Source organism: Mirounga leonina, unplaced genomic scaffold (genome assembly GCF_011800145.1).
Source record: "Mirounga leonina isolate KUSES-001 unplaced genomic scaffold, KU_Mleo_1.0 Mir_174, whole genome shotgun sequence".
Taxonomy (NCBI): Eukaryota; Metazoa; Chordata; class Mammalia; order Carnivora; family Phocidae; genus Mirounga; species Mirounga leonina.
In genome coordinates this window covers 43,412,056-43,425,345 of record NW_023270451.1, presented here as the reverse complement: position 1 = coordinate 43,425,345, position 13,290 = coordinate 43,412,056, and the positions used below count along the sequence as shown (strand labels likewise).

At 44.7% G+C, this 13,290-nt stretch overlaps 1 protein-coding gene across 6 annotated transcripts in view; it reads left to right on the top strand.

Annotated features, from left to right (window-relative positions):
* Positions 1-13,290, top strand: part of JAZF1 (JAZF zinc finger 1) — a 325,686-nt gene that overhangs the window by 70,136 nt on the left and 242,260 nt on the right. For 2 of the 6 annotated variants that reach the window (XM_035020812.1, XM_035020811.1), the window contains exon 1: positions 11,002-11,551. The exons of 2 other annotated variants lie outside the window; for them this stretch is intronic. In XM_035020812.1, coding sequence (XP_034876703.1) covers positions 11,524-11,551 — 28 coding nt within the window. In that variant the 5' untranslated portion in view covers positions 11,002-11,523. Of the gene's footprint in view, positions 1-10,559; positions 10,953-11,001; positions 11,979-13,290 lie in introns of those variants that run through there. 2 more of the 6 variants (XM_035020810.1, XM_035020807.1) reach the window with 2 other exon arrangements.

The following is a 13,290-nucleotide window of genomic DNA, read 5'->3' as shown; positions in this document are numbered from 1 at the left end:
TTGACAGGGTTTGGGTCCCAGTTCAGCCACTCGCTTGCTATATTCTCTAGGACAAGTTGGTTAATTTGTACGCACCTTGGTTTCCTTGTATGTAAAGTGAGTTAAGTAATATCTATTTCACAGTGTTGTTGAGGATTGATTGAGATGGCATCGTCGGAAGTGCTTTATAAAGTGTTTATTTACTAGTATTATTGCAGACAGGAGAGAGATTGATATACATAGAGAGGGTGCTTAGATTATTATCAGATGAATCATGTAGGAAAGGTAGGATGTCAGGATTTGCCTAAATAAGGAAAGGGATAAGCCATTCCCGATCAAGGCACCTCATGGGATGAAGAGACCAGTGAGCTGCTGAGTATGTGAATGTTAGAGGAACAGAGAGAACTGGCAGGAAGGAGGGAAGACAAAGAACATGAGCTGGTTTAATGATCTTGGAATGATGAGAGATGAGCTCGGGAACCAAGGGTGTGGGCTCTCCTGTCACCAAAATGTAATAAAAAGGAGCATCATGGGGGAGGCTCCTACTTTGAAAGTAGGATGCTGGTGACCTTGGAAACGGAATGTATTTGGCACCGCTGGAAAGGTAAACATGAAGAGAGGTTGGAAAGTTAATCCAACCAAGAAATGACTCGGGCCTGGGTACGACTGTGTTGCACTAGGAGAAAAGCAATGAGGAGAGCACAGGACCTGGCACCAAGTAAGTGCCAAGTAAATATTTGCCGAATTAGTAAACGGGCACAGTAAAGGTGGTATGGAGAACCAGTTGCAGAATTAAGGTGTAGTTTTGGGTTAAGCTATCCCTCTGCCTTCTGCAAAAGCCTTTGTCCCAAAGAAAGGAGTCCTTGCATCCCACCCGAGTGAATCTCTGCAGCTGGGGAGGGCATTGTTTATCCCCTACAGAGCACATGTTCTTCTAGCTCAGTGAAGTGAGGTGTGCTGGGGTATATAAGCCTTTAGTTTTACGTCCCTCTGTTTTAATTTGCAGGCCTGTGTTCGTTTAATAAATCATCCCTACGAAATTGTTTTAGTTCTATTTTCGGATCTGGAAAGTGGAACTTTGTGTGCATCCTTTGACAGTAAACTTAGTGTGTATGTCCAGCGCTGTAATGGTGACTTTATGTTCTTTCCTTTGACCCGCCATAGAGTGGCATTGTACTCTGATGGTGGTGTAACCCCCGAGGTCAGTCATGCCCGCTCTTCGCCTCCTTGGGCTGCCTGTGTTTTGCTTAATCTTGTGTCTTGTCTTATTTCTGCTGGTCTGCCCTGGTGGGGTCTGGCTTCGACTGCTGCGCTGTAATTTTTGGATTGAGAGGCTAATTGAGCACTAGATCCCTTTATTCCTGGCTGCTTCATGCTACACCTGACTAGCCACATCCCCAGTTGAGATTTCATCGCTCTGGAGTGAGAAGCACCATGACTGTAGGTAGCAAGAACGTTCTCTGCCCTCCACAGCCCTTTTCTTTCCTCTGGGTCATCTGGCACAAAGACGACCACTATTCTTGGTTGCATTCTCGGTAGGTGACGAGGCTCAGCTCGGCTACAGTTCAACATAGTATGTTAAACTAGACGGTTTGCATCGTGTGTATGCAGCTTTTACAATATACAGGAGCGCTTCAAGAGACTGGCTGTAGAACTCAGCACATGAGGAGAAATGCCTCGGGAGACGTCACTCAGTAAGAGCTGGAAGTGTACTCTCCAGGGAAGGAGGTTTGTGGTTTGCTTGGTATTTGAGGGACAGATAAAAAAGCACACCTGTAAGGCTGGGAGATTTAGGTGACAGATTAATTTGATGTTTGTAGCTTGAGTCACTTGGAACTGCTTCAGTTTAGATGCTTCTGCCACAGTTACAACGTTGTAGTCTCCTTTTCCTGAGACAAAGCAACTGGGGTATAATTTAAATAACTTTGCTAAACCCGAAACCCAATAACCCTCGGGTTTCTCTGGTCCCAGTCTGGGCTAGCCCACTAGACCACTGGGCCCCTGTGGAGGACAGAAGTGCAAACATGTGAACCTATATTTCCTAGGTTAGGGATAATTTTGTGTCTCTTGCTCACATCGAGTACAGTATTTCATAATGGCACATATGGTGTTCTGAGCTGAAAGAAGTATTTATATGGAGCCTCTCAGAGGTATGCCTGGTATGAAAACCATAAGTGATTTGCCTCACTGGTTTGTTTAAAATTCTCAAGCATAATGCTGAGCTAACATGGCTTTTATTCACTGGCTGTCCTTTACAGTGGAGGGAAAATGACCATGTGGTAAATGAAATAAATATACTGGACTTGATCCTCATAGCAAGAAAGGCCTGTAATGTTTATGTTAAAAGGTGATCCTCCGTTCCTTCTGCTTGGCAGAGGCCTGGCTGTATAATGAGGTATTACCATGTGTCAGATCTTGTTTCTCCCTAGAAACTAGTGTCGTCTCCTAACACTTGGGTTCTATTTATTGAAATGATGACACGCTGCATGGGTGACCGATGCATACCTAGCCAGGTGCAAGTCACCTGGAGAGGCTGATGGCGGGAGTGGCTGGCGGAACACGAAGCCCAGATTTCCTGGCTTGTGTGTGATGAAAAGATCAAATCCAATGTAGAGTCAAAAGCAAGTGAAAAAAAAAAAAATCATTGCTGTTTGGAAGAAAAACATGTCATGTCAGCAATATTAGAGAATTTCTGTGTTTGTAATCCTGTGATCTGATATGGATTCATTCATTTGCTCTAGTTTCACTATCATAAATAAAGTATTGCACACACTGAAGTAGACTCTAAGACATCATCCACATGGAGATTATTCTTTTTTTTAAGATTTTATTTACTTATTTGAGAGAGAGCGCGCACAAGCACGAGTGGGGGGGCAGAGGGGAGAGGGACAAGCAGACCCCCCACTGAGCAGGGAGCCCAAAGCGGGACTTGATCCCAGGACCCCGAGATCATGACCTGAGCCGAAGGCAGACGCTCAACCGACTGAGCCACCCAGGTGCCCCACATGAAGATTATTCTTAATGCCTGCTGAAAACCTCCACCTGTGCTTGGATTGGCTCTTAGCAGAACGGATCATGGGCTTGCCTGTGTGTCCTTAAAACAGTTTCCCATTACATCTCATTCTTCTTGGGGATGCATTGTTGCCCCTGGAACAGAGTCCAGATGCAAAATAATTTGGTTTTTTGTTTTGTTTGTAATGAAGAAAAGAAAGCCAAGCTTGATGAGGATTAGACGCAGTATTCTCAACTAATTAGTCATTTACATAAAGTGAGAAAGGAAAGCTTTTTCTGTAGCAACTTGTTAAATTCTTTTTGGTTAAAACTATCCTCGTCCTCCTTCTTGGGTAATGCAGTCTCAATGTAATGATAGGAGAGGAACACGTCGGTCTTGGTATGTGGCTGACAAGCAAAATCTTACAATTACGTTAAGTCTTAAAGGTCAGTTTTGATGATAGGGTCTTTAATAGGATATAATTTTATAAGTTGCTTCTTTCTAAAAGGGGCTGGAAGGAAGGTGATGGAAAGCCTCTTCTAAAACTCACAAGTGGAGCATGATGGGACTGTCTTACTTCACCTCTGCCCATTCCCTAACCTGAGCAGGCCTCGTTGCTGGGCTCACGTGTTCCGGGATGCACTTCTACCCACTTGAAAACCCTCACACGTTCAGCTCAATTAGATTAATTGCCTTTCTCACCGGGATTCACAATGCTTTGCAGTTTAGCTGCAGTAACTAAGTGTTAGTTTTGCAAACAGCAGGTACTATTATTGGCCTCTAAAGGGCCATGGTTTCTTGGGAGCTCTCAGAGAGGCGTTTTAAACAATCATTCTAGCCAAGATGGAGTAGAGGTTAGCAAATCTGTCTTCAAGCTGAGTTTTCTACTGGCTGTGAAACATTTGCATTTAGAAGAGAGTTCTAACGCTGTATCATTTCTGTTTGGTGCCTCCAAGAGTAATTCCCGGGGTGTTATAATGAAACATGCTATTGTCTGTATCTCCTAGAGTTCAGAGAGTATTTTGTTTACTCTTGATTTTCGGATGGAGGCCACTGAGCTGAACCCAAGCTTTTGTCCACTGAGAATTTACACAGAAGCCCACCCTGGGGGCCTGCTTCTCCCTCTCCTCCCCACTCATGCTCTCTCACTATCTCTGTCTCTTTCTCTCAAATAAATAAATAAAATCTTTAAAAAAAAAAGGAATCCACCACGGGTGAGACTTGATTATATCATCAGGGCCAAGCAAAAGTCAAGGAGAGTGCTTTCCCCCTGAGTTGTGTGTTGTGTGCAGGTTCAGCAGTTATTTCTGACATCATGGAGGGAGATTGGGCACTCTTAGTCTTTTAATCTCCTCTTTCCCATCCTCTCATTCTTCTCCAAGGGAAGACAAAAATCCCCACGTGTGAGTTAAGACCATCATTTCTAGGGTTAGACATTGAGTGGATCTCTGAACCTAATCCTTTCCAGAATCCTAGTGTTGTGGGAATTCTCAGTTACTACCCTCTGTCCTTGAAAGAGATAAGTAAAAAGAGAGGTGGGGAAACAGTGTTCAAGCATGACTAATTCCAGCCATATCTGACAGGATTGGGGCGCGTCTTCAGTGTAACAGTGATGATTATAACACCATTCACATAGCTATCGAAGTGTCAAATTATTTATATACGCCTGAGTTCACGTGTTCCTTACCTAACCCTGACAGAAGTGAGGACAGGAACCGTTTAATCCGGCTTGTTTCTTCACCACATATTTATTCAGTGCCTACATATTTACTCAGTGCCTACCCTGTTCTACGTACTGGGGATACAGTTGGGAGCAAAACAATAAGCCAGATTCCCGCTTTTGTGGCACTTCTGTCCTCGCTGTGGGGAGACAGACTATGAATAAAGGAAGTTATGTTGAGCAGTGGAACTGCTATGGAGAAAAGTAAGGGAAGGGGGTTAGGGGGTGTGTGGAGACAGGGGGAGCTTTGTCACCAGACTTGAATCACATGGTTGGGGAATCACTTTGGTGAGAAGACATTGAAGTAATGGCCTGAAGGAGATAAGAAGGTAGGGAGGGAGAACTGCAGGGAGGTCGGCCGGGCTGGAGTGAGTGAAGAAGAGGGGAGTGGGAGATGAGGTGGGGGTGTACACGTGTAGGCCAGTGCAAGGATCCTGGCATTTAATCTATGGGAGATGGAGAGTCATTTGGGAGTTTAAGCAGGAGAATGACATGGTGGATGGACACTTTAATAGCATAACTCCAGCTACTGGGTTCAGAATAGACTGGAGGGGGCAAGGGCGATACAGGAGACTGACGGGGGAGGGGGGGGTTGTTGCAATAACCCAGAACAGAGCTGATGGTTCTGGACCAGGGTGGTAGCTTTGAAGGTAGTGTGATGTGGTAGGGTTCTGGGTATATTTTAGAGGTAGGGTCAACAGGTTTGGGTTTAGGGCATGAGACAAAGCAAGAAGTCAAGGATGACTCCAAAGTTTTTGACCTGAGCCACTAGAAGGATTTGGTTACCATTAACCTTGATGAGGGTGACCAGGAAGAGCAGGTTGAGGGCTGGAGGCAGATGATGACCTTGGTTTGGGCCACGCTATGGCATGTGCACCTCTAAATGATTACCTCCAGGGGGGAGTTCTTGATACTCCAGTCTGGAGTTTAGTCAGAACTATAGACATTTAAGAATAGTTGGGGAGATAGGTGGAACTGAATTCATGGAGTGAATGAGATCTGGGAGGTGAGAATAGATAGAATGGGAAGAGGTCAGGGGTCGAATCCCAGGTACTGCGACAATAAGCAGCCAAGAGACCGACTGAACCAGTAAAGGAGATGGAGAAGGAGCTGCCAGGGAGGTGGGAGGAGAGCTAGGAGGGGACGAGCTGGAAGCCAAGCCAGAGTGTTGCAAGGAGGAGGGATGATCATCCCCTGTCAGTGTTACTGTGGGTCAGATCCGATTCCATCAGTCATAAACGGAGGCCACAATAAATGACTCACCAAGGGCCATGGTGGGGAGACAGCTGGGCTAGGGCTCAAAGTCAAGTCTGCTTTCTTTCTGCCAGGAGAGGCCTCTGGCCATACCTGACCTTTGTGTGCTGTTTTAGGTCATCACGCGCTTGGTGCATTGTATTGTTGACTCTATGTTAGTCCCACTGTGTCAGCGCCGCATCCCAGGCTTGTGTGAATATTCTATTCTCTCACATCTTTTATATAAATATGTAATGTATGTTCACAGTAGAAAGATTAGAAAAACAGATAAGCAAAAGGAAACAAGTTAAAATCATTAAGAATAATTGCATCACTCCGAGATGACCAGGCTCACAAATGGGCATATGTCCTTCTAGCCATAGTTGTGGACATATATATTCTTTTCAAAGGACTGATTCTGTGCTAAATATATCACCTTTTTAGAAAGTTTTTATTTTTTATTTTTTAAAAGATTTTATTTATTTATTTGAGAGAGAGAGAGGAGGAGAACACAGAGGGAGAGGGAGAGGGAGAAGCAGACTCTCTGCTGAGCAGAGAGCCCAATGTGGGGCTCGATCTCAGAACTCTGAGATCATGACCTGAGTCAAAGGCAGACACGTAACCAACTGAGCCACCCAGGCACCCCCAAGAACGTTTTTATTTTTTAAGAACCTTTTTAAAACCAATAATACGTCATGAGTATCCATCATGGTATGCATATTGTGTAGTTGTTTTATATCTTTTTAAAAAAAATCGTGCCTGGATATCTATTATAGTTTGCCAAGATTGCGGTGTTAAGAGGTAAACTAGAAAGCATGTATAGGAATTACTCAACCCATAAATAGGAAAGTGATGATCATGGGAATGTTTGTATTGAGCCCTACCATGTGCTGGACTCTACTACCAACCATTTTATTTGCAATGTGTCATTTATTTCTGACAACAGTCCTCTGAGGGAGATGCTGTTATCTCTGTTACTGTAGTTGAGACACCAAGAGAGAGACCCTGGCTCATGGTTGGGATGCAGCGAGGGTTGGAGCTGAGATGGACTTGGGCCCCGTCTGTCCAGCTCCAAGGCCTACAACGTTCTGCACTGTCCATCTCTCATCCCTTACTGCATTTTCCTATTTGACCCCCTACTCAGCTGGGCCGTTAGCTGCCTGCCTCCCTCTTGTCTTCTCAGGGGAGCCGCGCACGCAGGAGGGTGGGAGGAAGCACCTGCTGGGAGTGGGGTCGTTGGCAACCTGCTTCCCTCCCAGAGCGGCACCACTGCCCACCCCAGTCACTGAGACGTATTTGATGAGTTGCCATTGATCCATCTGTGGTTCTTAAGACAACATGCGGAAAATTAGGATTTTATCCCTTGAGGTTGACTATGTTACAGACAAAAAGTTTGACATCTTGAAGAATCCCTAGTCTATTGATAGGGCTTAAAAAAAGTGATATTTCAGCTCATTCGTTAAATATGTGTTTGGGTTTTTTTTTTTTTTTTTTTTTGCAGATTGTCAAATATGCCAGGCACACACTTTGAGTGGTTTGAACTTTAAGTATGTCAGTATCTTCTGTGATTTCCTTTTCAAACCTTCTTGTGCATCTCAGTTTTGTTAGGTATTCTTATGGTGGAATAAACATACTATAGAACATGTAATATATGTAAATAAGCAATGTGTAGGGTATGGCCCCTAACCCCGGGTCTGTCTGTGATGCAGATGTGCTGAATATGGCATGTAGCAGGAGGTAAAATGTGGACGACCTGCAGTGTTAGGCGTATCTGATGAATTGTGTTTGAAATCACCGTTCTGGTATTATTTGCAAAACTACTGTGGCAGGGTGAGAATAAAAGGGGAACTCCTATATTTCCAGTACCCCTGTTGTTACTTGTAAAATGGGGGACTTGATTGTTTAGTTCATGAAGTCATTAAACATCACGCTTCAAAGCAATACTGAAAACGCAGTTTCGTAGAGATTACTTCAGTATTATTCCCTTTTTAGGTGCTCAGATTACATAATCTCTAAGGAACTAGTACCCCCAGCTCTATGTTAGATTAAGTAAGACCTTTTTTATCTTTATCCAAAAAGTCGGTATGTGCCTCTGCGGGTTCTGTTCGTTTGTTCCTGTTTTTCACCCAACACAGAACACAGTCCTTCCACACAGATGCCCTAGACCTACTTCTTGGTGGCCCTGTGATCACTTTCCACAGACGTGGTCTAGTTATTTTCATGATTCTTCACTTCAGGCAGACCTTTGCTTTTCAGAATATTGGCAGGAGATTTTAAAAGCAGTGCATGTTGGTGATGATCTTGTGATCCTGTTTTCTTTTCCATTCTCCTGCTCCTGTAGGTTTGTGACCAGAGTGGTCAGAGAATAAAGGCACCTCTGTGGTGGGTTAAGCTTAACGGAGCTCTTTCCTAGGAAACTAGTTCTGCTGCTTACAGAACCTAATGTGCCGTCTCTAAAATACAGGACAGTAAATGAAAATAAACTTGCGGAGTCATCCTTTGCATTAGGATGCTATTGGAGACCTCACTTCCATGCCTCTGAATGTACCCATTCCTGTTCATAAGCCAGAAACTTCCTCATTCAGTAAGAGATATATTCTGTTGGTTACATGTACATAAGTTCTACGTGAATAATCAATAGTTTCAGAAAGAAAACATTTTTTCATGTGGATTTGTAGGGTTTACTTTACAGAAGTGTTAGGTGAGCCCAAAGATGCTAATCTAAACCCCAGAGTTCATGTAGGGTTTGTGGTTTATAGAAATGCTCTCATGTGTTGTTTTATAAGTCCTGGTTTATAGTTTATTTTGAACTTGATCTATGAACAGAAGTATTACTCTTATTTACTAACACTGATGGATTTCACTCATCCTTTCTTTAGAACTTGTCTTTCTCCCTTTTAGTAAATTGGGAGTATGGAACATACTGTTCATTTCTCTTCCTTCCAACATTGGATTTCAGACTAATTAACAGAATGAAGCAAACATCTTTCAAAAACTTGACTTTAAGTACTTGAATATATATCATCAGAACTATTAAAAAGAACAGGATGTTTAGTGTGTTTCTCCTCCCTTAGGGAGCACAGAAACTTCTCTTGGCCGTTCCCAATATTGACGCTAGCCAAGTAGAATTCTAAACACCAAAATCTTGGAGACTAAAAAGCCAAATCTCTTTGTAGGAAAGCGAAGACCCCTTTCTTATTCATCAGTTCTGCTTTTGCCACTGGGTAGCTTTTGAAAATATGTTAAAAAGCTGTTCCATCTTGTACACTCCCTCTCCCCGAGTTTGGTGAGATTCCAAACCTTAGAAAAGTTAACCTTTCTAAACTGGAGTTTATTAGCTGTAAAAAATGCTTTTTAGTCTTGCTGGAAGTTGTGAATAGACAGTGAAAATTACATAGAATTTTTTTCAGTCAGTCCAAATATAGGTTTTCTTTTTTTAAGTCCCCAAATTTTTAGCATTGAAATTTGGGGGTGGAGGTGTGTTGGCTGAATATAGGATAAGAAAAAAGATATTGGGGGGCACCGGGGTGGCTCAGTCGGTTAAGCATCCAATCAACTCTTGGTTTCAGCTCAGGTCATGATCTCATAGGTCATGGGATTGAGCCCCACGTCAGGCTCTGTGCCCAGTGGGGAATCCGCTTCAGATTCTCTCCCTCTTCCTCTGCCCATGCTCGTGAGTGTGCACGCACGTGTGCTCTCTCTTTCAAATAAATAAATAAATCTTTAGGGGAAAAAAAGGAAATAAGACACTGGACATTTGGATAAAGTATATAGTATACTTTTTGAATAGAAGAGGAGAATTTCAGTTCTATTAATGCAAATAATCCCATTATTCTAAGTCACGTTGGCCAACATGTCAGCAGTAACCAAGTCAGGGGAAAGTGGGGCTGGCATCCCTCAGTTCTGGTCCTCACTTTGCCCTGTTGCTTATTAGGAAAAGTTAGAGTAGCTTGTGGCTGCTTACCATGGTCGAGACAGAGAGAGCAAGAGTGAGAGAGCGCGGAAGAGTGCAAGAGAGGCCATTTAGTTAAAAACATTCAGCTCTGTTTTGTGAACAATTTCAGAAGAGGAATCTGGGCATGATTAGGGGACTTTTATGCACTGGGAATAGTTAAGTGCGGTCCTCAGAGTTTCCTGATGATTAGATGAAGTGCTGTGGTATGCTTAGCATGGTGCCTGATGTGGCCTCAGTGTGTAGCAAGTGTTAGCTGCTGTATTGTCATTTTTAATCATCTGTTACCATCAGATGCTGAATTGTGAATCCTAACGTTCCCTTATCCCCAGTGGGGCACGTCACGAAGCATTCCCATGTTCAAAGGAACTAGAATCTAGGTATGCTTTAGTTAAAGGGGATCCTGAAATGAAAAGTGAGCACTGTTTTGTTCAAAAATGGAATTCACGTTCTATTAGAGAGGTTGTGGTTAGTGAGGTTTATTTATTTATTTATTTTAAAGATTTTATTTATTTATTTGACAGAGAGAGACACAGCGAGAGAGGGAACACAAGCAGGGAGAGTGGGAGAGGGAGAAGCAGGCTTCCCGCCGAGCAGGGAGCCCGATGTGGGGCTCGATCCCAGGACCCTGGGATCATGACCTGAGCCGAAGGCAGACGCTTAACGACTGAGCCACCCAGGCGCCTCTGTGGGGTTTATTTATTAATGTCAGTTGGTAATTCCTGAGCACCTTTCACGAGCCAGGCACATAGCTAGGCGCTAAATATAGAAAAATGAAGAAGACAGATCTGGTCCCGCATGCAGGGAGCTTAGACTTGCCCGGCACTAAAGATAGTGAAGAGGCAGTGGCAATTGCCAAGTAGTTGCAAGGTACAGCATTCTCTGGTACCTACTGGGGGCATTCAGCCCAGGCTCGGAAAGTCAGGGAAAGCTTGCTGGAGAAAAGGACCTATGGCTGGGATCTGAGGGAGGGAGCAGGAACGAGGAGGAGAGTGGCATCTTCCAGCACAGGGGCAGGTTGAGCATTGGCCTGTAGCAGAGAGAGCGAAGCACACTGGAGGACTTACAGGACCTCGGTAAGGCTGGAGTATAAGGTCAGGGGCAGGGAGAGGCAGGAGAGGTGGGAGCACAGAGCCTGGAAGCCTTGCTAAGGAGAAGGGGAGGGAGACAGCTGCAAGCAGAGCCCTGCCACGTCTAGGGTTGCATTTCAGAAAGATCACTTTGGCCGCCGTGTAGAGGCTGGGTTGGAGAGAGGCCAGTCAGGAGGCGTTTGAGTGTCTAGGTGAGAGGTGGATGAGAGCTTGAGTCGGGGTGGTGATGAGTGATGAACACAGTAATCTCCAGGGTGTCATCTGCCCTACATAGCGTTTACTGTGCAGGCACTGTTCTGAGTGCCTTATATATATTAACTCATTTAATCCTCCAAATTATCTTTGGAGGTGTGTACTATGAATATATAAAATATTTTATTCCACTGGGCAGATGAGAAACTGAGGTCCAGCAACTTGCCCAGTCACATAATTGTGAATGGCAGGGGCAGTGTTTGAACCCAGGCAGACTGTTCTTGATTGGATTGAAGACACATCGAGAGGAAGAATGGATAGAACTTGATAATCCTAAACTGAAGGTTGGCGGCAAACCAGAGTGATGCCTGGTCCCTGGCCTGGGCATCCAGGTGGGTGGTGAATGCCTTGACTGAAATAGGGGCTATACAATAGGGGGGCAGACTTGTGATGGAAGATGATGAGAGATCACGTGGATGAGTGATGTTCCAGTAGAATCCAAGCATAGATTTCTGCAACAGCATCACATTGGTGGGAACGGACACTGTAGGAGCAGATGAGCTTGTCCAAAGGGAGAATCTGTACACTTATTAGAGCAGGGTGCGGGGAGGAGAGTAAAGCCAACAGCTGAAAACCGGGAAGAAGAGGGCAAGGAAGATGGCGGAGCTGAACGATGAAGCAGAAGAGCGTGTGCACAGAAGCTGAGGGAAGATGGGATTTCAAGATGGGTCGACGGGTGCTCCATATACTGCACTCTGCTGAGAGGTTTAGTGTCTTCTGATAGAGCCCGTTCAGTGGACTTGGAATCTGAAGTTGAAGGTACAGGGGGTATGGGAAGGATTGGGAGACAGCTGTGTAGACCAGGCTCTCAGATTTGGGGGAGTGGGAGAGAATGCTAATACCTGCTGCCTGGGATGGGAAGCAGAGCCAGCCAGGAAAGTGTGGAGGGATGTGGGCATAGTATTAGAAGGAAGGCAACCCGATGGAACTAGTTTAAACTAAGAGTTGATTGATTTGTTAACCCTTCAAAACCCCAAGGTTCTCACCAGCCAGTAAGGTTTGTTGAACTTTACTTTCTTTGGTTTCTGTTTTTAAAGCTAACAAACAGAAAAATCCAGATTTATTAAAAATGGTTTTTTTTAACTGCTGGCCCTTCCCCGGAGATTCTTTTTTTTTAAGATTTTATTTATTTGAGAGAGAGAGCAGAGAGGGAGAGTGAGAGGGAGAAGTAGACTCCTTGCTGAGCAGGGAGCCCGATGTGGGACTTGATCCCAGGACCCTGGGATCATGACCTGAGCCGAAGACAGATGCTTAACTGACTGAGCCACCCAGGTGCCCCATCTTTTTTTTTTTTTTTTTTTTTTTTTTGAGAGAGACACAGAGCACAGTGAGGGACAGAGGGAGAGGGAGAGAATCTTAAGCAGGCTCCCCACCCAACTTGGAGCCCGACACAGGGCTCAGGGCTCAATCTCACCACCCTGAGATCATGACCTGAGCCTAAACCAAGAGTCGGACACTTAACCAACTAAGCCACCCAGGTGCCCTTCCCTGGAGATTCTTAAATACTTCCATAAGAAACCTTGCCTGCCAGCCTCTAGTCAATATCTAAATGGTGGAGTATCACACAGTACAAAGAAAATATTTTAGGCAGGGAACCCTGTACTTACCTGGAGAAGAATTATATACAGAAATAGAACTGTCTGCACGTGTGCCCCTGACTTTTGCCCCTTTAGGGCACTTCTTGTTTGCACAGGTCCCATCCCTGCACAGCTGATTAATGTCATGATTTACAGAACCAAAAGCTAAAAAAAAAAGAGCTGCCATCTCCACTCTAACTCTTGATTCCAGCTTAGAACCTTTGTCTCTGTTCCTCCCTCCACCTCTATGGAGTGGGCTGTAACTCACTGGCTTGCGTTGACTTTGGTCTTCACTCAAAAGTGCTCTCCCCAGGCCCATTGCAGGTGGTAGCCCATGTATCATGGGCTCCCATCTCTGCAGGATGGAATTCTAAGCTCAGAATCCCAAAGCTCTATTACTCAGACCCCTACCCCTCTCTCCATCCTCTGGGGCGTGTTGCTAAGGAGAGAAGCTAGAAGGGGCAACACCCCGTATGTTTCTCACAGGCCTCCCT